This window comes from Phyllostomus discolor, chromosome 2 (genome assembly GCF_004126475.2).
Source record: "Phyllostomus discolor isolate MPI-MPIP mPhyDis1 chromosome 2, mPhyDis1.pri.v3, whole genome shotgun sequence".
NCBI lineage: Eukaryota > Metazoa > Chordata > Mammalia > Chiroptera > Phyllostomidae > Phyllostomus > Phyllostomus discolor.
Window position 1 is genome coordinate 203,507,431 of NC_040904.2, and position 25,228 is coordinate 203,532,658.

The window sequence follows — 25,228 nt, forward strand, 5'->3', positions numbered from 1 at the left end:
CTGCTACCCTTTAGAAAAGAAATATCTTTAGGGTTTTGTTTTGTTTTCCTCTTTCTCTTGACACAGACGTGCTGAGTGCCTCCGATGCTCTAAGCACTTGGGTAGGGAGGGGCCCACCAGACAGGCGTTGGACTGAGCTGCCGAGGCGGACAGCTGGGGGATGAGCCAGCCTACAGAGGCTGGCCCTGCTCTCCCAGCCCCACTGTGAGACCTTCAGCCATTCTGTCTTCTCACTGGACCCAGTTTTTTTTTCAAGGTGCAAAAGGGCATGCATTTCGTGTCCACTGCTAATTCAAACCTGACATTTCTCACATCGACTCCAGGAAAAAAGAAACCCCTAATGCCCAGTAATGAGAGCACTTCGTTGAGCTCAGGTTCTATCCCCCAGAAAAGTGAATGGCTTCCTAGGAAAGCTTTTAGAAAAACCTCTTCCAGTATAGTCAAAGTGAAAGTTTGATGCTTTGCTGTTGCTTGTGGTTTAATCACGCTGCATCCCTTTGGCAGGGCATGCTTTTTTCTGGGGTGACTGACCGTTTATAAATGTGCTCTCTGTTGATTTTGGGACGCCTTTTCTCCTCTGAAAATGAGTGGGAGTGGTCGGATGCCGGATAAGAGCCCTCCAGTCTCCAAATGTGAGGGTGGAGTCTTTGTTCTTTGCTGGGCCGGAGCAAACAAGGAAAGGTAAAACCTGGGCCTCTCCAGATACCAGAGTGTGTCACACACACACACTGGGTTCAAAGCGCCTCAGGTCCCTTAAAATACAATTAAATCTCCCAGCGGTGCAGAGTCCTGAGCACTCAGAAATTTTTTCTTCACGCGTCGCAGCGTTTATGAGGACTTAACCATATTTACCTCTGTACCTCTCAGCTGCAGGAGAACTGCGTGGGGCGGGGCCAGTTCTGTGCCCCATTGGGAGGTGAGGAACCCTTGGGGTTTCAGGCCTCCCTCCCGCCCCCACCCCCGCCCCCATTCTCCTCTTTCTTCTTCTTTCCTCCAGATCTGAGCTTTCCTTCCACAGCTGGAGCCGAAACAAGGAGGTCAGGTTCTAGCCATAGTGACTCAAAGGGAGCTTCTTCCTTTGCATTTTAAAAGGTGGCATCCAGTGGGCGATGCTGGCCTCAGAAGCTGAGAGTAATCTCTGAAGAAGAGGGTCACAGGTGCGGTGGGGAGAGGGTGGGGTTCCCGCCACTCTGAGACCTCTCAGCCCTGATCCCCTGCAATGGAATTTCAGGCTGGAGTCCTGAGCGGAGACGGAGACAAGAGGTTTTTGTTCCAGAAATGGCCCATGCTCCCCCAGAGCTAGAGACCCCCAGCTCTGCTTTCTGTAAGGCTTTTTGTGGGGGAGAGGAGTCCCATATTTATTGTTATTATTAGATGATGGCATTTTTCCATATGAAAAACCTTGTCATTTCAACCCAGATGCCGGCCTGTGGCCTTTGGCCGTGGATTGTAAACGGGGAAGAAATGTCTGTTTCACAGCCAAGGTCTGCCTTTGGCCCCACAAGCTCTGCTGGCCCTGCCGGCTTCTCTCTCCTTCCCCCATCTGCCACCTTGTCCCCTGCCCCTCACACTCAAGTGCCCCTGCCCCCAGTGCTTCTCCGGGACTGTAAAACCGGTTCTCCGGGGAGACAGGCACTGCCTGTGCTTACAGATGAGGAATTTCCCGTTGGAAGGGGCTGAGAGATCACCTGGTTCTACTTCTTCTCCCGACCCAGGAGAAAGCTGAGGCCCAGGGAGACCTTGTTCAAGGTGAAGAGCAGAGCTGGGGGCGGGACCCAGGCCTGTGACATTTCACATGGACGTTTTGGGTGCCATGTATCAGGCTATTTTTTGCATTGTCATTTAATTTCCATAACCACCCTAGGATACAGCCATGAACACGACATTTTATAGTTGAGTTTCAGCGATTAGGGCACTGACGCAGTATCCCAAGATGAGTTAACTGTGAAACCAGGATTTGAGTCCAGTTCTGGTGACTTCAGCTCCTGAACTTTCTCATTCCCAAGGGCACTGCCAGGTGACCCACCCACTGTCCCGGTTTGTCTGGGACTTTCCTGGTTTCGGCACTGAAAGTCCTCGGCCCTGGGCATGTCTCAGTCCCAGGCAAACCGGGACAGTGGGTCCCTCTGGTTTCAGTAGGGTGTCCTCCGAAGGGGATGGGGGAGAGCTGTGACATAGGGAGTACCTTTCAGGGGTCCCACAGTTACAGAGCAGAATGGCCTGTCCTTCCAGGAGGGCTCCCTCGGAGGAAGCTGGGTGTCACTTGCCGTTCTTCTAACCTGATGAGAGTGACTCAGACACGGTCCCATCCCAACGTCCTCTTGACTGACAGACTGGACAGTGCCGGACAGCGGCGGACAGCAGGAGCCTGTGCACTGGGAGAAAGCGTCTCCAGAATCATGCTGCTGCTCCGGACTCTCAGAGCAGGGCTCGTGCCCAGGCTGTTAGCAAATCAGGAGACTTGGAAAGTGTCTGAAGTCGACCAGCTGTTTTGCCAGTGAAAGGGGTGGAGACCTGTTTGGACTGGGGCCGCCAGTCAGAGTGCTTCACGTGGCGTGTTGAGCGGAGTGAGAACGCTGGTATTTGCAGTGGGAGTGAGTGCTCTGAGTGGGAGCATCCCCTAAGATCATTCACTCTAGAAACAGAGAGGCCTAGGTTTGAGTTTGCTTCTGGTTCTGCCGTTTGCTGGCTGTGTGGTTTGGGGCAAATTAAGCACTTGACCTCTCTGGGCTTCTGTTCCCTTGACTGTGCTCAGATGGGTATAGCCATCGCCAAGGGTTCGGTGGTGGGGCAGAAGGGAAATAAAAAATGAAACATAAAAATAAATAAAATGGAATAAAAGGTATTGTTTTATTATTATTTATAACAGAGAATTTTTATGAGAATTAAATGCAAAATGTGAAAAAAAAAAGCATTGCGTCAGGCATCTCAGACATAGGGTAAATTCTCAGTAAATGATTATTATTATTAACTATTGCTGTATTTTATAAAACCTGAGTTCCAGCCCCCAGAATTCCAAATGTCTTTGGTTTTATGAAATGTGTCCAAGGCAGGTTCTCACACGGGATCCCACAGCATTTCAGCTCTGTGACTTTAGTCCTGAACCCACAATCCAGCCGCCAGCTCCCCTCCGCCCCGGCAGGGCTGGCGGGGTCCCACGCAGAGACGGAGCAGGCTCCGCCCCCATGTCATGAGCTGACGTCTGTCACCTGCTCTCAGCTCACTGGCAGTGCAGCTTCCGCTCAAAACCAACGTGCCCGTCACCCGAGTGGAACAAGCACGAGGGGCCAGATTTTAATTTTAGCTTCATTTCTGTGTTTGCAATATACAGAACTATTCCTGGTTCCAGGAAATCATACTATAAATTGAGCCAATTAGATTCTTCCAAAAACGGTCTTGAGTTTCATTGATCTGAGTTTCGAAAGAAGAAAACAAGTGTCGTTGCTCATTGAAACTCAGAGCAGTGAGTAGACTCGGGAAGGCCTCCATTAAATGTCCTCAGGGCTTCCTGTCTTAGGGCTTTTGGTCATTAGACCTTTCATTTTCCAAGGAAAAAACCCCAGCAGTCTGACACTCCAGGCAGTTCCCTCCAGAGGTAGCAGGAAAGGAAGCCTTGAATCCTAGGTCACTCCTAAACCCCTGAGTACCTACTGTGTGCCCAGCTGTGCTCTAACCTGATGAACAAGATGGAGAGGATCTGGATCCCCCATACCTTATGTCTGGCATACAGTGGGTGCTTGATTAGAATTTGTCAAAGAAGTAAGTGAATGGGTATAATAACTGTTAGCTAGTGGTTCGGCCATCACATCACATCATTTTGGGGAATCCTGTAACACTGGATTACATTTTAAATCATTTGTCCTAGCGGTGGCCCGCCAACCAGGTGTGGGGCCAGGAAGACACGAGTAAGGTGTATGGTGGATTGGGGATTTGATGTTGGCCCAGCATGGCGCCTGAGAGCATGGGCTGCCTGTGTCAGCACCTTGCCTTCATCTCTCACTCGTCTTGAGGCCTAGGCATGTTCCTTAAGTGCCTCAGTATTCCCATCTGTGAAGTGGGGACAGCAGGGGTACCCGCCCCATCCCTGCCTAGGACTGTCGTGCTGATTAAATGCGTGACCTACTGGCTGCACCCCGAGTGCTCTTTACACGTTAAGTGCCACTGTCTGTGTGTGTCGGTTGCTCGACGTCCTCTGACTCCGCTTTTCCTGAGACACCCACAGTATCCATATACTCACACTTAAGTGAATAATTCATCACCCTTCGTCTCCCAGGCCTGCAGTAGGTCCTCGTTACTGTATTGGATATGAAGAGTCCAGTAGTCAGGTCTGAGTCTCAGCTTGGCCTCTTTCCACCCAGGTAGCCTTGACCTCCTCAAGTTCCTGAAGTTAGGGGGTGGGGAGGTGGGGGGGTGGGCAGGGCTCAGAGAGGTGACCCATAAAACGCAGGCACTTCCCTGTCCGTGCGAAGGGCGACGCTTCGCCAAGTGCCTGGCACACAGTGAGTGCCCCATAAATGGTGGGATTGTTATCATTCCCATAAAAAGTGCACAAGGCCCCTTTGGCTTTTGTGGCCTGGGGTGTCAACACTGGTTCGCACGGCGCCCCATGAAGTCACGGGCAGGGCCGCCGGAGCCCCGGGGGCAGACGGCCCTGGGAAAGGAGCCGGGCTGCAGGCCCCACACGGTCACAGCATTTTAAAGGCCTTGTATTAGAAAAATAAACCAATTAAATAATACTGCCCCCCATAAAAGCTGGTTTTTAATGGGCTGCGCGGTGGGGTTCTCTCCACGGCGGTCCTGCAGCCGCAGGTCTCGGGGAGCCCGTCGGCCGCCGCGGGGAGAGGTTAATCTGGCATGGCGTGGGCATAATTTTACAAGTTTTACGGCTGTTTTCCCTCCTCCGAAGTGTCGCTGTGCCATTGTGCACCATGGGCAACTTGCGTGCATTTAACAGTTTACCTCGTTTTTGGTGGAAATGAAAAATGAAGCAATAAATTAAAGAAAAACACAACGTGAATGTTTCCCCTCTTCCCGCGGCAACCGTGGAGGAACAAAGGGCCAGTGTTCCCCTGATCAGTGATCAGCCTAATCAAACTCGAGTGGCTTTTATGTGGACAGTTGCCCAGAGAGGGCTGGGCGGTGTGTTGGGGCTCAGACCGCTGACCCCAGAATCCTTGGGGCCGTCCTCCAGGGCAGGGGCCAGCAAACCCCAGCCTGGGGGCCATATCCGGCCCATCCCCTGTTTCTGTGAATGGTCAAAAAAAAATCAAAAGTCAATGAAAAATTGTGTTTCCTGACATGTGAAAATTATACAGAAGTCAGGTTTCCGTGTCCATCAGTGAAGTGTTGGCACACAGCCACGCCCATTCGTTTCTGTTTTGTCCTGGTGGCCAAGTTCGGCGGTGACCACAGAGACCACATGGTGCAAAGCCAAAACATCCTCCGACCCTTTGTGGGAGAAGTTTGCCCGCCCTGCTGTAGGTGGCGAAGGGAGAGAGAGAACACGCAGCTTCAGGTGTCCCAGGATGGATGACTTCCTGTCAGGGTTGCCACGTGGCTCCCAGCGACCAGTCCAAGGAGAACTGCACGAGGGGGAGTGGGTTCCCCTGGAGACCTTCCCAAAGTGATTGGCTACTTGTGGAGATGGCTTTGCCTAACGTTGGGACCTTAGGTTGTGCCGCGTGGCTTTGCGGTCAGAGAGTCCCGAGCTCGGATTGAGGTCTGGCACCTTCTCATCAGCTCACTTGACGGCTCAGGAATAGAGAAGTTCCTACCTCCTCTCGAGAGGGCAGGGGGAAGGGTTTTTGTCGTGAATTATGTGCAAGGCTAGTGTATGATCTTCAGTAGCTTCAGAAATTTATAACAAACAATTTGTTTTTGTTTTTTTTGCTGCCAACCCATTTAAGCGTTCTGCCTACAGTACCAACTCATTTAATCTTTACAACCAACCCAGGGAGCCAGGTCCTTTTCTCATCCCTGTTTCACAGGTGAGGAAACAGAGGTACAGAAGGGTTAGGTATCTCGCCTGAGGTCTCACAGCCGGTGAGTGGTCGAGCCAGAATCCAGACTCAGGCTGTCTGCTCCAGAGAACATCCCGCTGTCCACTCCGCCGCACGCTGTACGGGGTGACCTGTTTAGACGTGTGAATTGATCTGCTTTTCTTGTGCGCTCATGTCCCCCTTGTGTCATGGCCCAGGAGAATTGCCTGCTGTGTGGGACGAGAGTGCTTGCTCATTCATTTATCCCTGCCTCCTCCTTCCCTCCAACAAGTGATGATCAAGTGGGTGACTGTGTACACGACGCCAGGGTGTCTGAGGACGAGAAGAATGAAAGAAAGAAAGGATGCTTTTCCACTTAAAAATAGTTCTCAGTGTCCTTAGCCCTGTTGGGTCTTTGGGAAGTTCACTTCATTCCCCTCTTTTATTAATTGTAGGGGCCACACCTCTGTCTGTCTGGAACCGTATGCCCTTATCTTTTATGCCTTTATGGAGCTGATGTTCTCATTAAAAATAACCTAATTTACAAGAGGCCGTGGGGAGGCCGGGCCCCGGAATTATCCAGTGGGAAGATCCTGCCTGGGTGGGAGGCGGGGCCTGCATCGTTTTCGGGACCAGATGCCTTGGGGACCAGGACTCAGGGGTCAGAACTGACCGATGAGGGAGGGGCCTGTGGAATTGTAGAAGTATCCCCAAGTCTGGTGTCGGTACTGCTCACTGTCTTGGAACAGCCTTTACAGCGTCTTGTGAGTGGCTTCCTTTCAGTGTCTTCGATGCCTTGTCTTTTTTTTTCCTTAAAATTTTTTGGGAAGAATTTTTAGCCTTATTTCTGTCCTTCTGGGTGTGGAGATGCCTGAACGCCGGGGAAGGCAGAATGGCCCCAGTGCCATGAGATTAGGTGCAGCTTTTTTTATTTTATTTATTTTCAGAGAGGGAAGGGAGGGAGAGACAGAGAGAAACATCAATGTGCAGTTGCTGGGGGCCGTGGTCTTGCAACCTAGGCATGTGCCCTGACTGGGAATCGAACCTGCAATGCCTTGGTTTGCAGCCCGAGCTCAATCCATTGAGCTACGCCAGCCAGGGCGGTGAGGTGTAGCTTTGCGAGAAGCCTGTCGTCTGTCTTTCTTCCCCACCTGTTTCTTCTGCCCTCCTCTGTGCCTTTTCCTTGTCAGACAGCACACATGTGTTGCTCATTCCTGATGAGCCTTCACTTTCTCTCCTCAGTCATGCGGAGGAACCCCTTCGGCGTGGACATCTGTTGCCGGAAGGGGTCTCGAAGCCCCCTGCAGGAACTCTACAACCCGACCCAGGTAAGCCCTGGAAACTTCCTTGATGTCTTCATGCATTGGTTTGGGAAGGGGTGAGGTGGGGGGAGGTGGGGATGATAAACTCCCAAATTCTGTTTTTGGGGGGGGATTTGAAATTTTCTTGCATTGCCTGGCATTGTACTTGCAGTGGTTGCTTCCTGGCTCACCCTTCTTTGTGTAAATGGCGCTGACATGCTAGCGAGGGGTGGTGGTGCTGGACGGAGCTTTCAGACCTGCCCAGGTTTGGGGCCCCTGAGGTCCACACAGGTGCCATCAATGGGACTCTGAAGTCACGGAGCTGGCGGGCTGGGTGGTCTCCCCTCTGCCGCGTCCATAGAAGGCTCACAAGGGGGTGAACTCGATGTTTAAAGCCCAACAATGCTCCAAGAGTTGCACCTCACAGCACCATTTTGGCAAGATGCCCTTGAGCGTGGGGACGTTTTGCTAAGTGGCTGTCAGGGTATAAAGTGAACTTGATTATGAAGAGTTCCTCTGAGCAGAAATAAGCTCGGTCTGCGGGAGCGTGTCCTCTGTGGAGATCCAGGAACAAAGGGAGTCCCGGTCGACTTGATACGTGTGGGTCTTGACACAGAGACTCCAGGGTCCTTCTGTGGGAACGTTAATTAGCGCTTGACACAAAGAACTGGTGAGCGAACAATTAGTAGCCCATCCACCGACCTTTGATCTCTGCCAAGAAAAAAGATTTACTGCTTTGGCCATCGTCTCTGAGCTTCATTTTATATCACATCGCTAACTTAGTATTTCTGTTGACCATGTTGCTGGGTGGAGGAAAATACTGCTTGTCCTCGAAGGTGCCGGATTCCTAGAAGTCTTGCAGAGAGGCGAGCCTGAGATCCCATATGTCTTCCCTGTCTCTCACCCGCACTTCCTCCTGGAAGAACGGACTCCTGAGTATGGCCATCACAGGTGGCCTAGCCAGGTTCGCTCACTCCTCTGTCGGCCCCTCGCTCCACTTTGGAGTTCTAGCAGGACTGGGCCAGACGAGCGAGGTGACTGCACATGAACTCCCAGGCTCCCTTTCCTGGGCTCTCTGTTGACTCAGCAGGGAACTTGATGCTTGCGCTTTGTGTGGTTGCCCAGCTGCTTGGGCTGTGACAGGCAAGTCTCGCCATCCCTCCGCATGCTGTCCTTAGGACGAGCGGAGCCAGCTTCGACAAAGGACGGGATCTCTGGGCGGACACGCGGCAAACGAACCCGCGCTCCTGAAATGCAAACCATTCCCATCTCTCCGTTGACAGCCTCTGCTCCCAGATCATTTTCCACTTCACAACAGAACCGCCAGAGCGCTGCTGCTTTCGGGAGGAAATTTTATGGGCAGCAGATGGTGTCCCGGGAAGAGACTATTTCTGAAGCAGGCACCCCTCTGGAGAGAAAAATACATGGGCCGTGTCTGTGCTGGTCTCTGTTGTGCCCCCAGCCCTAACGCAGGGCCTGGCTGATGGCGGGTACCCCCGAATATCTGTGGCTGAAAAAGGAAAGTCCAGGTTCAAATCCCTGCCCCACCTCCCACTGGCGGGGTGCAGTCTTGCCTGCAGGATGAGTCGCCTCTCCGGGCCAGTCTTCCCATCGCTCCGGAGCGGTGGGAGGACAAATTCTGATGTGTCAGAGCCTGTGTAAATACAATGCGTCATCATCACGGTCGTGAGAATGGACTCCACATTGGAAGACTTGACTTTAGGGTCAGACCACGTTGAAGGAATGATTTCTTCATGTATTAGCTATGCGAGTGTGGGCAACATACTTAACCCCTCTGAGGTTGCTTCCTTCCGTTGATAACGTGGTGCTAAACATGCCTGCCTTGCAGGGTTGTGTGAGAAGATGTGCCTTCCTCGGTGCTTCTTGCGGAGTTCGTACATTCCCAGATTCACTCTCTCCTTCACTCCTTCATCTGCCGTTCCCAGTATCCGCTGTGAGCAGCAGCTCAGTGCTAGGCGCCGGGTGCAGGAGGTTGAGCAGCGCATGTGTGGTCAGCCTTCCATGTCTGGTTCCTCTTGCTGTCCAAGAATTGACATGAGTGATTGACTAGCGAGCAAACCAATGAGAGAGAGGAGAGAGAACCCCCCTGCATAGAGGTCGTCTCTTACTTCGGGGGTGTTCTGAGTGTCGTGTGGGTGAGATGCTCATTTAGCGATAGTAGCCTAGGACCTGGGAGGGAAGACAGGGCTGCAGAGGCAGCTCTGGGAGCCATTGGTGAGGGTGTAGGTGGCTGAGTCACTGCCCTCCATCAAGAATGCCGTGGGCAAGCCGTCTGACCCCTTGCTATGGCAACCAGGATAACGCCCCTGCAGGAAGATCTCCCTGTTTCCTGGGGATGTTGCCCCGGGATGTTTTTTCTTAGGCCGTTTCCTTTACAAGCTGCAATTATGTTCCATTCTCATGCAAGCCCAGTCCCTGGCCGCTTCTTGGAGAAACCGTCTTGGTGATCCTTTGGGCTGCCGAGGCCTGGGTGGGGCATTCAGGGTAGAGAAGGGAGTGGGCATTCCTGCTGAGTTTACGGAGGTTTTGAGTCCACAAGGCACTTGAAACTTTGCTCCTGATCTGGCTTGGTTGCGGTTTCTCGTGTTTCTCTACCGGCCAAGCTGTGGAAGCTGCTAAGCATGGACTGGTGTCATCCCAGAGGCAGATGACAATCCCTGTACTTGTTAGACACCAAACTGTTCCTGGAGATGCCACATCCCCTGTCGAAGCTGACTGGTGGTTTGGGTGTGATATAGGATGGTGAGAACAGGAGCAGCTCACTTCAGATGGTGAGAAACCAACACCGCCTCGTCACCGTGTTCTGATGCTATGTAGGCCAGAGGCTTGCCTAGATGCTTATCTAGGTGCTTATGAACACCGCCTCAAATGTGGACGGTAAGCCCCGAGCTAGGTGTGACACCCTCCTTTTACCGGTGGGAGAACGGAAGCCGAGGAAGTCATACAACTTGCTAGAGGTCACACAGCTAGTAAGAAGCAGAGTAAAGATTCAAACCCAGAACAAATTACAAATATGTTTATGTCTATGCTGTACTCACTGTCACCAGCAAAGTTCTCTTGGTAGGAGTTACCCCTGCCGCCCTCCAAAAAAAAAAAAATCACACCCAGATCTTTGTTGGACAAAGGCTCCAAACCTCCCTTGGGAAACTTGGCTATAATCTGATTTTAGTGTCCACAGCTTCTTAGTTTAGTCCCTTGCAAATGTCTAACCGTTAAAACAACAATCGGTTAAAAAAAGCGGGTAGCTGATATTCTTAGAAAAACTGCACTCTGATGTCTTATAATTTTCCTGGTTCTATGCTGTCTCCCTGGCCCCAAAATAAAACGTAATTGCCGATCAGATCAGCTGGCGTCGAGTCACCAAAAGTTCAGGAGTTTCCAACTGCATATTTGTGGGCCGAGCACATCTGCGGGCCGCCCTGGCTCAGCGCGGGCTCTCGGGGCAGAGCTCCGATGTCAGCCATTAATAGGGCATAATTGCCCCTAAATGCCAGCGAGGGCGAGACAGCTTGTCCTTCTGCCTCGCCCACCTCCCGGTCCCCTCGTGGGTTCCCCGAAATCTTCACAGCATCACTCATGTGGTTCAGCCCTGCCCTGCCTAGTTCTTTCTTTAGCATTTATACTTGCTCTGTGATTACCACGTCCTGAGAAGACAGATGCGCAGCCCAGGGGCTGACCAGGGATTCATAAGCGCTGAGCCAGGAGGCGCACACTAGGTTCACTGGTCTGCGGGCGTTCCTAGGGGGTCTCTGAGGGCCAGTCAGTGTTTTATTATAAAATAATAAACTACGGCCTTTATTGGTTCATTCTTCAATGCATTAAAGTACATTTACTTCTCCATAAGGTAGACACCAGGAGGTAGGTTAAAGAGAAGAGAGAGAGATAGAGGCAGAAAGAGAGAGGGGGAAAGTAAGGGAGAAAGGTACTGTTGATTGAATGTATAATACATATCTGTGACTATTCCAGGTGTTTTGCACACATAGCTCATTGAATATTCGCAACAGCCCTGAAAAGGAAGGTACCCAATAATGCTATTTTTCAGGTGAGTTAACTGAGGCTCAGAAGGGCTGAGTTATCTGCTAGGATCACACAGCTCCTAAGCCGTGAGGCTGGGTCCGTCGGAGCTGGCGGGATCGTGGGAAAGTGAGAGCTGACCAGTTCATCTTTCCTGGGTTGGAAAACGCTTCCTTGAGGCTCTCTTTCCCAGTGACTAAGCTGTGATCTGGCATGTGCACAGGATAGTTGCAAAATTCCCAAGGTCAGGGCCAAGGCTCCCGAAATGGTATGGAATGCGTAGTAGTTGCCCAACGAACAGTCGAAGATGGGTTTTTGCGAATGGAACCTGGTATTTGGAGAGGCCATTGTCTCCTGGCTGGAGCCCCGCTGAGCAGGAGTCACCTGCAAAGCTCTGCTATGGGACAGCACAAGTTGGTGAAATTTGGAAGTTGAGGTCATTGACTCCACTGAATGTTTTAAACTGAAAAAGCTTGAATGTCTAAGGAGGGGCAGGGAACTCTCCTAGTCCCGACCTAGATAGTTTTCTCAGCACTGCTCGCCAAAATGTGTTTCTCCTACAGGCATGTGTAGAATAAACAACAAGAGAAGACACGGGGAAGAGAGGCACTTGGGTAACAGGATGTGTGAGCGCTGGGTGAGAGAGCGGCTTTCAGCAAAGTCCTGGGAGAATCAGGGGTAATTAACCCTGTGAGGTGCAGGGCACAGTGCGGGGCTTTCTAGAGTCGGTGGCCTTTGAGCCAGGCCTTTGAACACACATCAGACTTCACCTGACAGACGAGAGGGAACAGCATCACAGAGGGAAGGAACAGCAGGGACAAGGACCGTGGGGCCAGGGCTGGGCGGGACAGACAGCCCGCAGCATGTTAGAGAACAGGGAGGAGTTGGCGCTGGAGCTGGGAGAGGAGACAGGAAAGGAGGTTAGTAGCAGGTGGATGAGGCTTGGCCACTGTTCCAGAAGGCTCCGTCTCTTTATCCGCTGAAGGGTTGGAGGTTCCGAGGAGCCCACAGGAGATGGCGTGCCATTTACGAGCCAGCTTCTGCTTCGGACTCCGCCTCTTTTTAACTGCAGGGCTTTGCTAGGGCAGGCCGTGTCCCCTCATCCGTGCAGGGTCCTCATCAATAAAACGAAGGGTTTGGACTAAGGTTGTCCACCCCAATTACGCATTAGGACTGTTCGGGGAGCCTTGAACCAACGTCCATGCCCAGGCCTCCCCACCGAGATCCTAATTTTATTGGTTGGTCTGGGATAGAGCCAGGACGTCTGTAGTTTTCAGAGTTCCCTCGGTGATGCCGATGGGCAGCAGCAGAGTTGCGGAACTCTGGATTGGAGGGTAGGAAAGGGCCCCTTCTGGTCTAAAACATCTCCGATTCCCTGCTTCTCACATAACCCATTACATGAAAAGCAGCTCCAAGCACATGCACGGAGGTGGCTCGCGATCATTTCTACTGAAGCCGCATGTCAGTTTTGCACACGCAGCCTGTCTGCTGGGATGGAGGTCGCATTCCCTCACGTGCTTCCTGGGAAGGCACGCGGGTCAGCACCCTGGGCGCTAGAGGCTCGGTCAGGATTTTGTGGGCGAATCCAAGAAGAGAGCCCCAGGGAGAGGACTGGGAGGAGCTCTGTATACTGAGCCACTCCGCTCACAGCCCTGTGAGAAGGACGGCCGAGACTGATTTATTGCCAGGTCTCTGGTGGGTGCTTCTGAAGGGGCGGTGAGGAGGGAGGAGAGGGCTCTCTGCCTTTCGAGTTGCTGGTCGGGAAGGATGATGCTGAATGCTGGTACCCACCGGGGGAGGCAGGAAGGAGCAGGCATTGTCCAGCTCTACTTTGGTCAATTAATCCCTTCATTACCAACCACCTGGTAAATGACGAGTCTGTCTAATTATCTTGCTTTGACCCAACAGCTGTCTCCCAGACGAAGAGGGATTAATTGATTTAGTTGTGGACTGGCTCCTTATGCAAAGATATTGCTTACTGTCAGCCTAGCAGAACGGCAGCTGGCTGGCAAAGATGAAATTTTACATTAACTTGATCTCACACACAGCACTTGGGGAAATGCTTCATTATTAATCGCAAATTACAATAGACGAGCGAAGCCCATTGCAAAAACCAGAGACAGTGAGCGGCCCCTTTCACAATGGCCAGTGGCTCTGTTATTCTTGAGCCGGAGAAGGTACCCTGGTTGGATTTCCAATCAGGATTTCCAACCTTGGTTGGATTTCCAAGCCAGGACAGATGGGGACTCTACATTCAGACACGATTTGGGTCAGAGGAGAGGGCTGGGTGCTTGAAGGAAATGGGGGGTCCCAGCCCCGGTGTATCCAGCCCTGGTGTATAACCTGGGGCAATTCCTTAACCTCCCAAGCCTTGGTTTCCGTATCTGTAAAACAGGAGTGAGATACCAGTCTTGCAGGTTCGAGAGATTCTACATCATGTCTAAAGAGCACCCAGGGACTGCCAAGGGCAGAGTTGGTGTCCATTAGTAGCTATCAATGAGCTGCGTTGAGTCTGGTACACGGGGACTTACGGGGTCTGGGCCGGGCTGCGCCCCTGCACTGCAGGCTGGGATACTGCACAGATGCACACTTGGAATTCTTTGGAATAATAATAAGATAGATGATTTCCTCTTGCCTGTCAGCTACTAGCTAGTCATCGTGAGCACTTCCTAAAAATGTTGATTTATATTTTCTGTCTGGTAGACTCTGTTATTAGTAAGCCAGAGGCGCTGATTTATAAGGCCGTGCGTACCTCTCTGTGGCGTGTGCGCATGCGTGCACTCAGCCCACATCCTGGAGGATGGGCGGATGCAGCCGTGGAGTTTGAAAGGCCTCCTGCGGCTGAGTTTGTCACATCCCCGGTGCCTAGCGAAGTGCCCGCGGAGTGGTTGTGAAGCAAGACCCGGTTCTGGGCGGTGTCGTTGAGCTCACAGACGGGTCCACGTTCATCCAGGCTGTCTCTCTAGGCAGCAGCCCTGTTTCGGGAAGCCTCATTTCACCCGAGGTGTTCAAACCTGGAGAGGAAGCTCAGTGCCCTGGTGGGGTTTTTCTGTGTCAGGCTGTGAGTATAACGGAGAGAAGGGCATGCGAGTGACAAAACGACCTGGGTCATTTCCAAATGGTAACACAGCTGTAAAACCTGCCGTTTTCGGAAGTTATTTCCTAAATTACCCTCAATTATAAGAGGCCTCTACATAATTTGATTTTTTTTTTTTTTTTGTAAATTACACAACTGAAGGAGCTTCTCAGCCAATTGGGTTTACCCTCGGCGGCATGGATACGGCTGAAAAAGTCCACGCCTGTTCTCAGGTTCTCTGTGCGAGAGCCCTGGAGGAGGGGGGGCGGCGTCAGCACCAGCCGTCTCTTCCTGCCTCCGGTCCCCAGCCCTCCACCACCGCAGGTCTGGTCGGGAGAAGGGTTTTTCCTCTGCCTGTACCACTAATTGCCGTGAAATCTGGGACAGAGAGCTGAATCTTTGCTAGGACTGGAAACTGTGTTTGTGAAGTAGAAATAAAATACCAACACTTCCATTATTAAGGATTAAATTAGAAAATGTATGGAAAGTTCCAGGCACATGGTGAGCTGCTCAGTGAATTCTGACTTTTTTTATTCATTCAGATGCAACCTCCTCCAGGAAGCTCTCCCTGCTCCCCCTTCACCCCCTGCCCCAAGCTCAGTTTAAATGTCCTTAGGGAATGATGCCGCCTCTTCACAGCATAATGTGACACGCCTAATTTGACATTTTTTTAGCAGCCACTTTTTAAAAAGTGAAAACAGGCAAAATTTATTTTAATATGTTTTATTTAACCTGGCATATCTAAAATAGGACCATTTCTACATGTAACCAACAGTAAGATAGTTTACTTATTAAGATAATTTACTTGTTTTCATACGAAGTCTTTGCATTCCGATGCGTGCTGGACACAGCACATCCCAGTTCAGACGGGCCATGTGTGACATGCCCAGTGGCCCCCAGTGGCCGGTGACAGCCCTATTGGACCCTGCGGGTCTGTAAAATGCCCCCTTCTCTCCACCCTGTGCTCACGTCTCCCTAGTGTGTGACACTTACTTCACGCCTTGGACATGATTTTACTGGGCTTTGTGCCCCAGAGGGCAGGTCTGAGTCTTAGCCATCTTGGGGCCCCTGGTTTTCAGGAAAACCGTTTTTCCTGAAGTGTAAGTGCAAAGGCCGTGGAATGGCTGCCACTCAGAAAGGCGTTGTTAGACTCTGTAAGAGTCTTTCTGGAGACTAGCACGGGGCGGGTGTGGGGAGGTGGGAGAGACTAGTGCGGGGGGCACGGGGGTGTTGGATGCCTGAAGGCACCAGGGGAAGAGAGTCACAGGACTGGGAAAGGAATTCGGGGGGTGAGGGTGGGGCTACTTAAGCCAGACTCCCGCCCCCAATACTTAGCCCCAATTTGGACACATTTCTTCATTTCTTCCCTCTTCTCTTCCTTCTGCCTCTTTCCATAATGGCCCAAGTAGGAATGCACAAAATATGTGTTGAGGGAAATGGAACTGAAGTTCCCTTTACACCCTCTGTCCCTCCCTCACTTTTTGCAGACCTGCTGTATTCGTTTCCAGGGCTGCCGTAACAAAGGGCCACAGGCTGGGGGCTTAAACAGAGGTGTAGTCTCTCAGTCTGGAGGCTGGACGTTGGAGATCAAGGTGTGGGCAGGGATAGTTCCTTCTGATGGCCGTGAGGAAGGACCTGTCGCATCTACCCTCTCTTCCAGCTTCTGGAGCTCTCCTGGAGTCCCCTGGCTTGTGGAAGCATCACCTTGGTGTCTGCCTTTGTGTCCACACAGCGTTCTCCCTGCATGTGTCTGCTTCCGTGTCCAGCTGTCCGCTTGCTTGTAGGGACACCAGTCACATGGGATCAGAGAGGCCTGCCCTACTGCTGTAGGACCTCATCGCAGCTAGTGACATCTGCAATGACCCTCTTCTCAGATGAGGCCCCATTTCGAGGAACTGGGGCCAGGACTTCAACGTATGAGTTGGAGGTGGAGGGCAGCATGCAACTCATAACACCTGCCGTGTGGTCAGCACTGTGCTAGATGCTGGGGTTCTGGAGACGAAGAAGTCCTCGCCCTCTGTTTGTTCATACTCTGACATGAACAGCACAGGGCCAGTAGATGGAGCATTGCAAAATGACGGCTGTGTGAGTTCAGGGCACGATGCTGGAGGGGCGTAGAGATGGACCCCCAGACTCAGCATGTGCATGTGGGAGTGTGTGTGTGTGCACGTGCGCATGTGCTGGTGTGCATCTAGCCATCGTTGCTCTGATTGAGCAAAGGCACAGGGGAGATGGTGCACAGCAGAACGGCGGGCTGCATATACCTGCATACACAGCCAGACACGGGCAGGGGGAGAGGATGGCTGCCTGTCAAGGGATGAAGCATTGTCCCTGGGGACCTCTCATCCATGCCTCTCCCGTTAGGACAGGCAGGTCGAAGATGCACAAAAATGGAGTTCCTCTGTGGCTCCGGAATTCTAGAAAGGTGGGCAGCCCCGGAGTCCCAGCCGATCTTCTGCTGTATCTGCGTGACCATGCCGGGAGACACCGCCAGGTTGGCCTTGCCCCAGCCCTGGCAGCTGCTGGGCGGCCCTGGAAGGAAGCTGGCCGTTCTGGAACATGCCACAGGGGCGGGACGCCCAGACAGACTCTGGTGCTGCCTATAATGGCCTGCTGCAATGTTTCCTCCTCTTTGTCTTAAATCGGGGGTTTATAAAGTCACAAATGGCCCACAGACAGTCCTGGCAGTCATGTTGAATGTGGGAGAGGCCTCTCTGGCCATCTGTTTCGTCTCCATCACGTTCCCTGCAGGATATCCACAGATATAATGACGTCCTTCCAGAGCAGAGGTTGGCTTTTGACAGCTGGGCAAGCCCAGTGCTCGCTTGGACCCAGGCCTCACATCCCGCCCCAGTGTTTGGGGGAAAGTTCTGAGACGGTGGAGAAGTGGTCAGAGCTCGGGGCCCTGGACCAGCCCTCGTAGGCTGGAATCCCAGAGACGTCACCCGCCAGCTGTGGGACTTGGAAAAATGTTTTACCTTGCCCATACCTCAGTTTCCTCAGCTGTGAAACGAGGACAATGCTAGCACTTACCTCATAGGGTTCTTGTGAGGCTGAAATGAATCCAGACACGTGAGGTGCTCAGAGAGGTGTCTAGCGCTGAATGAGGCCAACGTAAGTGTTTCTGCGGTTATTACCATTCAGGCACAGAGGCCAGAGAGGAGCCAATGATCCCTGAGGACAGATGAGCAAGTTGAAGTTCAGATTGCTTAGAAGACACATCTCCCTAGAGCTGGATCATCTTCTACCTGTTAAAATGGAGCATCATCCTTTAAAGCAGGGGGTCTCTACTTTGGCTGCACTTGAGAATTTAAAAAAAAAAAAGAAATTTTAAAAATCCCAGGGCTCAGGCCACACCTTCAGCCTCCTAAATCAGAGTTTGTGTGGCATCAGTGCTTTTTTAAAAGCTTCCACTGGGTTCCCGTGTGCAGCCAAGTTTGAGAACCACTGCTGTAGGATTTGCTACTCAGATAGGCCTGGGGACCAGCAGCCTTGGCACTGCCTGGGAGCTTGTTAGAAATGCAGAGCCTGGACCCCCACCCCCCACCCCCCCAAGCCTACTGGATGCACACCTGCATTTTAACAGGGTCTCAGGTGGTCCACACCAGCCTTACCTGGAGAGTGCTCCTGGGAACAAACAGCCCGCTCTCCAGGGGCTCCTCGGAGAAGCAGCTGTCCGGTGCACCAGGCGCCAGAGGACAGGTAGCGGAGTTGGGAGATAGGGAAGCCGGTGGGCGGGATGCGGGGACAGGCATATGAGTGTGGGGATGTGTATCTACACCTGCTGTGTACCTACCGGGAACTGCTCTCTGCTGCCCGATTTCTCCGCCGTTCCCAGAAACTCCTTCAGATCAGCCATGACGTTGCTCTGGCTCAGGCCAGAGACTGGCCCTGAAATGGGCAAGTTGCAGGAGGTAGTGCTGGGGGTTTAGGTGTTGGGAGGCTGTTTTCAGACATTGTTTTTGTTTGTTTTTTTTTTAGCTCTTCCCTGCCCAGGTGGGCACTGTGACCATCTGTAATTTTCTCCTTGGCCCCCCTCGGCCTTGTTAGGAGGAGCTCCATGGAGACCACAGTGGATGATCATCTTTCATCCACTGGCCGGAGCCCCAGTCAAGAACCAGTGTTCAGACAGGAGTCAGGATGATTTTGGTCTCTGCTAATAACGGGAAGCACAGAGCCAGTGAGAGCAAGCCTCAAACAGGCAGCTGGGGAAGGCCAGGGCAGGGGCTGCCCATGTTGGGGAGGCTGGCCACGCCAATTGGAAGCTCCGTTAGGTGTCTGTTGGCTCAGCATTGCTTCCACAGCCTTGCCCAGACTGCCATCGGTAGCTGGTAGGAGGAATTAATGATAGGAAAGGGTTAACTCACTCCCCACACCCCCTTATCACCAAGGGTAAGGAATGAAATAAACCGGCACCAAGCCCTTGGTTTTCGCAGGTGGAACATTCTGGGTTCCACTTTGCAAGAGCAACCCGGAAGTCCATTTATAAGGAAGAACGGGTGGTCTCAGCAGAGGCACATTTGAATCAGAGGACTCGACCCCTCAGCCGGTCAGTGAGCCCGGCCATCACTCAGCTCAGACGCTTGGTAACGCTGTAATTGTCATTCCCGAAGGAACCTTTATTCCAGGGCCGCCGGAGCCACTTGAAAATTTCATCGCCCTTTGTAGGGAAATTGCATGCTGGAGTGACATTTGGAAATTAGGAAGCTGTCTTGGAACGTGTCCCTCAAAGTTATTTTGTCACCATGTGGACTGGCTCACAAGTGGAACCCCCCCCCTTCCCACTCGCTGCATTGGGTCTCTCATCCACAGGATGGTTGATCTCAGTGTGGGATCTCAGCCTTGCTCTCAGTAGGTTTTCCTTCCTTTTACAGGATAAATCGACTTGCGTCTAAAAAGAAATGTGACTTTTATAAGGAATTGGCAGATATTAGGGGAGTTCGCAAGCAGCTGACATCCAATTATTCACGGTCATGGGGGAAAGGAATTGAATGAGAAACAGAAATCCACAGATAATTTTCAAGCCTCATGTTAATCAATAGCCTTCTCTTCCAACATGCCTTTAACCAGTGCCAAGAAATAAGGCCAAGGCATCCCGCTCTTCAAAACCCAGGTCCCGAGAGATAGGTACGGAGGGCTAATTTGCCAAACCCTATTGTAATGGGAAGCATCTAGAGGAACTGAAATTCTTTTAAAAAATTGTCTTTAAATGAATTCTCAGAGGCATTTTTCTTGAGCAAGTGGCAAAATGAACTAATTGTGTTGGTTGCTTTGCTCATTTCTTACCAGATGAATTGCATATAACATTGTGATTTTCTCTTTGCTCAGAAGAAAATGATTATTGGGATTCAGGCCTAGATAATCTTGAAATAAGAACCAGGAGCTAGAAGAATGAGAGTCCAAAGCAATTGATAATTGAGTCTCCCTCCCCCCAGGGTAATATGGTATAACTCAGAGGGGAAGAAGTGATAAGTATCTTGTTAAGATAAGGCCTTGCCAAAAACAGCCCCTGGCAAATTGCTGCCATTCGTTATCCGATTAGTGCACAAGGTGCAGTCTTTCTTGAGCGGAAGGAACTCTGCTTGTCTTTATCAGTTCAGTTGTTCAAATTTCACCTGCTGAATAGCAACAGTCCAAACCCAGCGCCAACGAGGGAAGGTGGTGCTGGTGGTGTCTCGGATCGCCAGCTTTACCCTGTGGGATCCTGGGAAATCCCACAGAGCTCAGCCGTCAGTTTGAGGGGCACCTCAGTTAAGGCCAAGGAAAAGGATCTGTTTGGGGAATAAAAGCCAAGCTGGCCTCAAAGCTGGTAAACCCAGATAAGGGAACCAGAGCAGACATCCGTTCTTCCTCTCTGGTGCTGCCCTTGACTTTGCCCTTGACTCAGGGTCATTCAAAACCCAAGGTCTACAGTTGCTTGCCTCCTAAACTGTGAGAGGCGTCTTTGCCTCTTCCAAAGACATCCACACCCTAATCCCCAGAACCTGTGAGTATGTCACCTTGTATGGCAAAAGGGACTTTGCAGATATAATATTATTTTAATGTGGGAAGATTAACCAAGATTATCTGGGCAGGTCCAGTATAATCACAAGGGGGTCAGAGTCAGTGTCATTGATGAGATGGAATGACAGATGGAAGCAGAGGTCGGGGTGATATGAGGATGGGGCCATGAGCCAAGGAGTGCAATGACCTCCAGAGCTGGGAAAGGCACAGACAAGGTTTCTCCGTCAGAGCCCCCAGAAGGAATTGGGAACACCTTGACTCTAGCACCTGTGACCTCCAGAGTTAGAATAAATGTTTGTCTTAAGCCACTGACTTTATGTTAACTCGTTACAGCAGCAATAGGAAGCTAATACATGAGCTCCCATATCCACGGCCTGAGGGAGGCCTGGGAGGAGCTGGGTCTGTGCCTCAGGAGAGCAGAATCTAGTAGTCAGTAGTGTGGCGCGTGGGAAGGGTGATGCTGCTGGTGCTGATACTGCCTTTGACAGAGTTTGTTCTGAGCATGAAGCGAGGTCCCGTGAAAATGCCTAACAAATGCAACTCGTGCAGCAGCCACTCAGGTGGCCGAGGCGTGGGCTTGTTGTAGCTTGCACCCCTCCACGGACAGGGCCGAGACAGCAGAGCCCGAATCCTTCTATTTGTAAACATCTCACTGGCAACTCTTCACATCACCTGAAGTTTCATCTCAGCTTGGTGGATGGGTTCCTAAAGGCTCCCACTGTGTTTAGTCAGTCTATTATTTAAAAAAAAAAAAAAAAGGACTGAATGCTGTTTGGAGTTAATGGTGTTATAACTCCTTCACAATCACGTAATGCTTCCAATGTTCTCAAAGTACCTTCACGCAGGCTAGCTTCACTGACACTCACAATTCCATGGGGGTCTGCCAGGCAGGTGTTATCTCCTATGCTACCAACGCAGAGAGAAGGAAGCTCAAGATGTCATGTAGTTCTCCAAAGGCAAACTCTTCATAAATGACTGAGACCAGGCTAAACCTGAAAGTCTAACAGGCTAGAGGAACAGAGCATTCTGGTTAAGAACAGACAGCCCGCCTAGCTGAGTGACCTTGACCAAGTTACTTAGGCTCTCTGTGCTTCCGTTTTCTCATGTCTCAATGGAGGAATAATGATGGCACCTACCTTACAGTTTTGTGTGAAAACTAAATGAAGATAAAGCAGTGACATGCCTGGGACAGCACCAGGCACAGAGGAGGGTGGGCAGTTTTACACCAGCAGCAGCCACTTCTGTGCTCCCTCGGGATTGCCCACAGGCTAAGAACCGAAGCACCCCAAAGCCCTCTTGTCCTGCTGGAATATTCTAGAAAGTGCTAAACTCAGTCGGTGCCTTACGCTCCAGACCAGAGGTGCACAAGCACGTTCTAGGTCGTACTGTAGCTACTCAGCTCTGTTGTAGTAGTGTGCAAGCAGCCATACTCAATATGCCAGTGAAGGGACGTGGCTGGATTTGGTCCACAGGGGACCCCTGCTGTAGACAAAGCTGAGAGCCAGAAGCCTCAAGTTCAAGTGGCAGCTTCCCCGTACTTCAACGGTATTTTTGAGTAAGCCCTGAAGGCTCCAGGGACTCTGGTCCTGCACCTCTAAAAATGGGCATAACAGTGCCTCCCTCGTAAAACGATGAGACCCCTTTGTAAAGTGTGGCGTGCTGTGCCGAATGTGCTTATCGGCGTTCTGTTGCTGATGCTCAGTCGTGGCCGCGGCTGCCTGTTGTAGACAAAACAACGCACGCGCACTCAGTGTAAAAATGCTAGGTGCCGGCCCACCAGCGGGACCGCCAGCAGTTGCATTCTGAAATCAGGAAAGGGTTCTTTAACTTCAATTACGTTCATCTTATTTTGGGGTATGAGAAAAGCACCAGCCTCTCAAAGCTTCCCTTGCCTGCAGTGAGAGGTTTATCCAGCAACACTGCCTATGTGTTAGCGCGGATGGATCTCCGCTCTGAGAAACGCCCCTGAGTGCAATGACCATGATGAACGGGGGCTCGGAGAAACACAGTGTGCCCGCCCCACGTCTCCGGCGGGAGAAGTGCAACCATCCCCGTCTCTTGGGGGAGGACGCGTGGTAAAGGGATGGCCCAGCTGAATCACAGAACGGTGGTCAGTGAAAGCGTTGTGCTGAGCAATTATGCGTCTCATTGAGATGCACTCAGTGTTGGCCTCGGTACTAGGGGAATTGTCGAGCAATTACGTGCAAGCCTCAATTTCGAGATCTGAAAAGGGGTCAGTGCGTAATTGACAGGTGAAGACAAAGAAGGGACATGGTTTGAAACAGTATGTATTAAATGGCTGTGGCAGCAAGGAGGACAGGGATGTCAGGAGGCAGACACCCTGCTCACTCAAGACTGTGTGCGGTCTCAGAATCGCATCCAGGCCACACGGACGGTGCGTGCGGTGCCCTGGAGAGGGCTTCTTAGAGTCAAAGCAGTTTGTTCTGTAGGAAGTCACACGTGTGGTGCTTGGGACATGTCTATCTAATGAATAAATGATTAGTGTTTGGCCCATGTTTGTCAGGTGAGGGAATGAAGGAGGGAGGAGATGGAAGAACAAGTTTTATAAGCCAATAATGCATGTAACATGAAGATGATCACAGAACAGCTGGTATTACCGTGGTATGGCTGGTGTGAGAATCAAATGGAATAATGAGCCTGAAACCCTCAGCACAGTGCCGGACACGAACAGACACCATTCAGCTGGCAGTATTATTTTGTTGTTCTCAGGTGTGTGGGTCAGCACGGGCTGCCATAATGAGATACCATGGACAGACTGGGTGGCTCAAACAATAGACATTTATTTTCTAAGCTCTGGAGGCTGGAAGTTCAAGTTCAAGGTGCCAGCAGATTTGCTATCTGGTGAGGCCTTTCTTTGTGGCTTACAGACAGACGCCTTCTAGCTGGGCCCTCACATGGCACCTCTTCTCTGTAAGGATGCGGGCGGGGGAGGGGGGGAGGTGGAGAGAGAGGGAAGGAGAGAGAGAGAGAGATCTGATGCTTCTTCTTCTAAGGACGCCCAGTCCTGTTAGATTAAGGCCCCACTCACATAATCTCATTTAAGAACATTTTTTAATTGATATGAGAGAGAAAAGTGACATCGATTTGTTATCCCACCTATTGATGCATTCATTGGTTGATTCTTATATGTGCCCTGACTAGGAATTGAACCCTCAACCATAGTGTATGGGGACAATGCTCTAACCAATGCGGCTGCCTAGCCAGGGCCCATGAAGGTCCTGTGTCCAAATGCAGTCCTGTGTGGGGTCAGGGCTTCAGCATGTGCCTTTGGGGAGGACACAGTTCCATCTGTAGTCCTGACAAAGAATCAGACGTTTTAAGAAAACTAATCAAAGAGTAACTTTGTGGTTATTAGGCCCGACCTTGTCACTAAGCTGCTATACAAAACCTTTGAAACCACTGAAGTGATCTTTTCCTGGGACAAGAAATTGGAGTGTCCTGAAAAATTGGACAGACCTCCAAGGACAGATGACCCTCAATGGTGGGAGGGGGGCGGGGGGTAGGTGCCTGGTCCTGTGCTTTCCAAACACCCCAGAGGCCATCCTTTTACTCTTCACCGTGAGAGGTACAGGGGAGTCATGAATGCTCTCTTTTTTCTTAAAAAAAAGAAAAAAAAAGGAAAAGAAAAAAAATCCCTGACCTGTCTGTCTACCATCCTCCATAAAACAGATTGCTTGGGAGTGAAAGAAAGCCAGCCACGTGAACCTACGTGAGCACTTCTGGATATCATTTCTTTTCCTGCCTTTTTCATCTCAAATCTGCCTGGAAGACAGTTACAGCTCATTAGTGTGAACCCTGCTAATTTAGAACACGGAACATTTCCTCCAGGTTTACCACGAAGCAGGAATTTGCGAAGCAAATTAATAGTGTGAACATAATTAGGAGTGATGAGCCCTGTGGAGCCGGCAGGTACCTGGAGAGGATCCTGTCCTTTCTCTCGGTGGCTTGCTTCTTTTCCAATGAAAGAACGGAGGCCCGGCGAGTGTATGTGGCCCTTCCAAGCACACACGGTGGGACCGTTTACCCTCCGTGAGGACACCAGCCTAATTCACGGAGTCTTGTTTGTTTGTGAAAGGCGCCGGCGCTTTATTGGCTGTGGGTAGCTTTTACTGTGTGGACTTCAAGTATTAAATGCGCATTTAAAAAAATATTCTGCATTTCAGGTTTTCCACTAATTATGACTGGCTTTCTCCCAAGTTAGTTTGAGCTATTTTGGTGAGGTTTTATAGTTACTGAATAATAAAAACTTCATGAAGCCTTCTGTACAATTCACTGTAACCGACGCTCGCTCGTACAATGATGTCACCAACAACTTCTTTTTTAAAAGACCAGAACTTTTGTGTATTCATGTTAACCTTGAAAGCGGCATTCACCGAAGCCCCGAGAAACAAGGAGAAGTGTGGTAGTTTATAGGACTGGGGCAGAGCGAGGGAAATAATGCACGTGAGAGAGTTCTGTACCTTTGGGAAGCTTACACAAATGTGTTATGTTTTTCTTAATTGCCATCCCTGGCTTGGGCAGCCCCCCCCCCCCCCCCCCCCCGCCCAGGACTGGTCAAAATGTATTTGCGGATGCCGATGCAGCATTTCCTAGGACACTCCCCAGGGAATGGGCTATATTTCCATGTGATTTAAAAAAAGACACGACGCCTGTTTATTAATTTAAATCTAACTGTAATGGCCACAAGGACTGGAATGTTCTCATCAGGAGACCAGCTCTTTCCCTCCGGAGTCAGACCTGTGACAGCACCCAACATCCCTCTGTAGGTTATTTCACCAGCCCGGGTTCAGAGCACCGGCGAGGTGGACAAAATG

General features: G+C 51.1%; 1 protein-coding gene across 2 annotated transcripts in view; it reads left to right on the forward strand.

Moving 5' to 3' along the window:
• Nucleotides 1–25,228, forward strand: part of CHST11 (carbohydrate sulfotransferase 11) — a 244,074-nt gene that overhangs the window by 114,282 nt on the left and 104,564 nt on the right. For both annotated transcript variants that reach the window (XM_028532199.2, XM_028532200.2), the window contains exon 2: nt 7,221–7,306. In XM_028532199.2, coding sequence (XP_028388000.1) covers nt 7,221–7,306 — 86 coding nt within the window. The remainder of the gene's footprint in view (nt 1–7,220; nt 7,307–25,228) is intronic.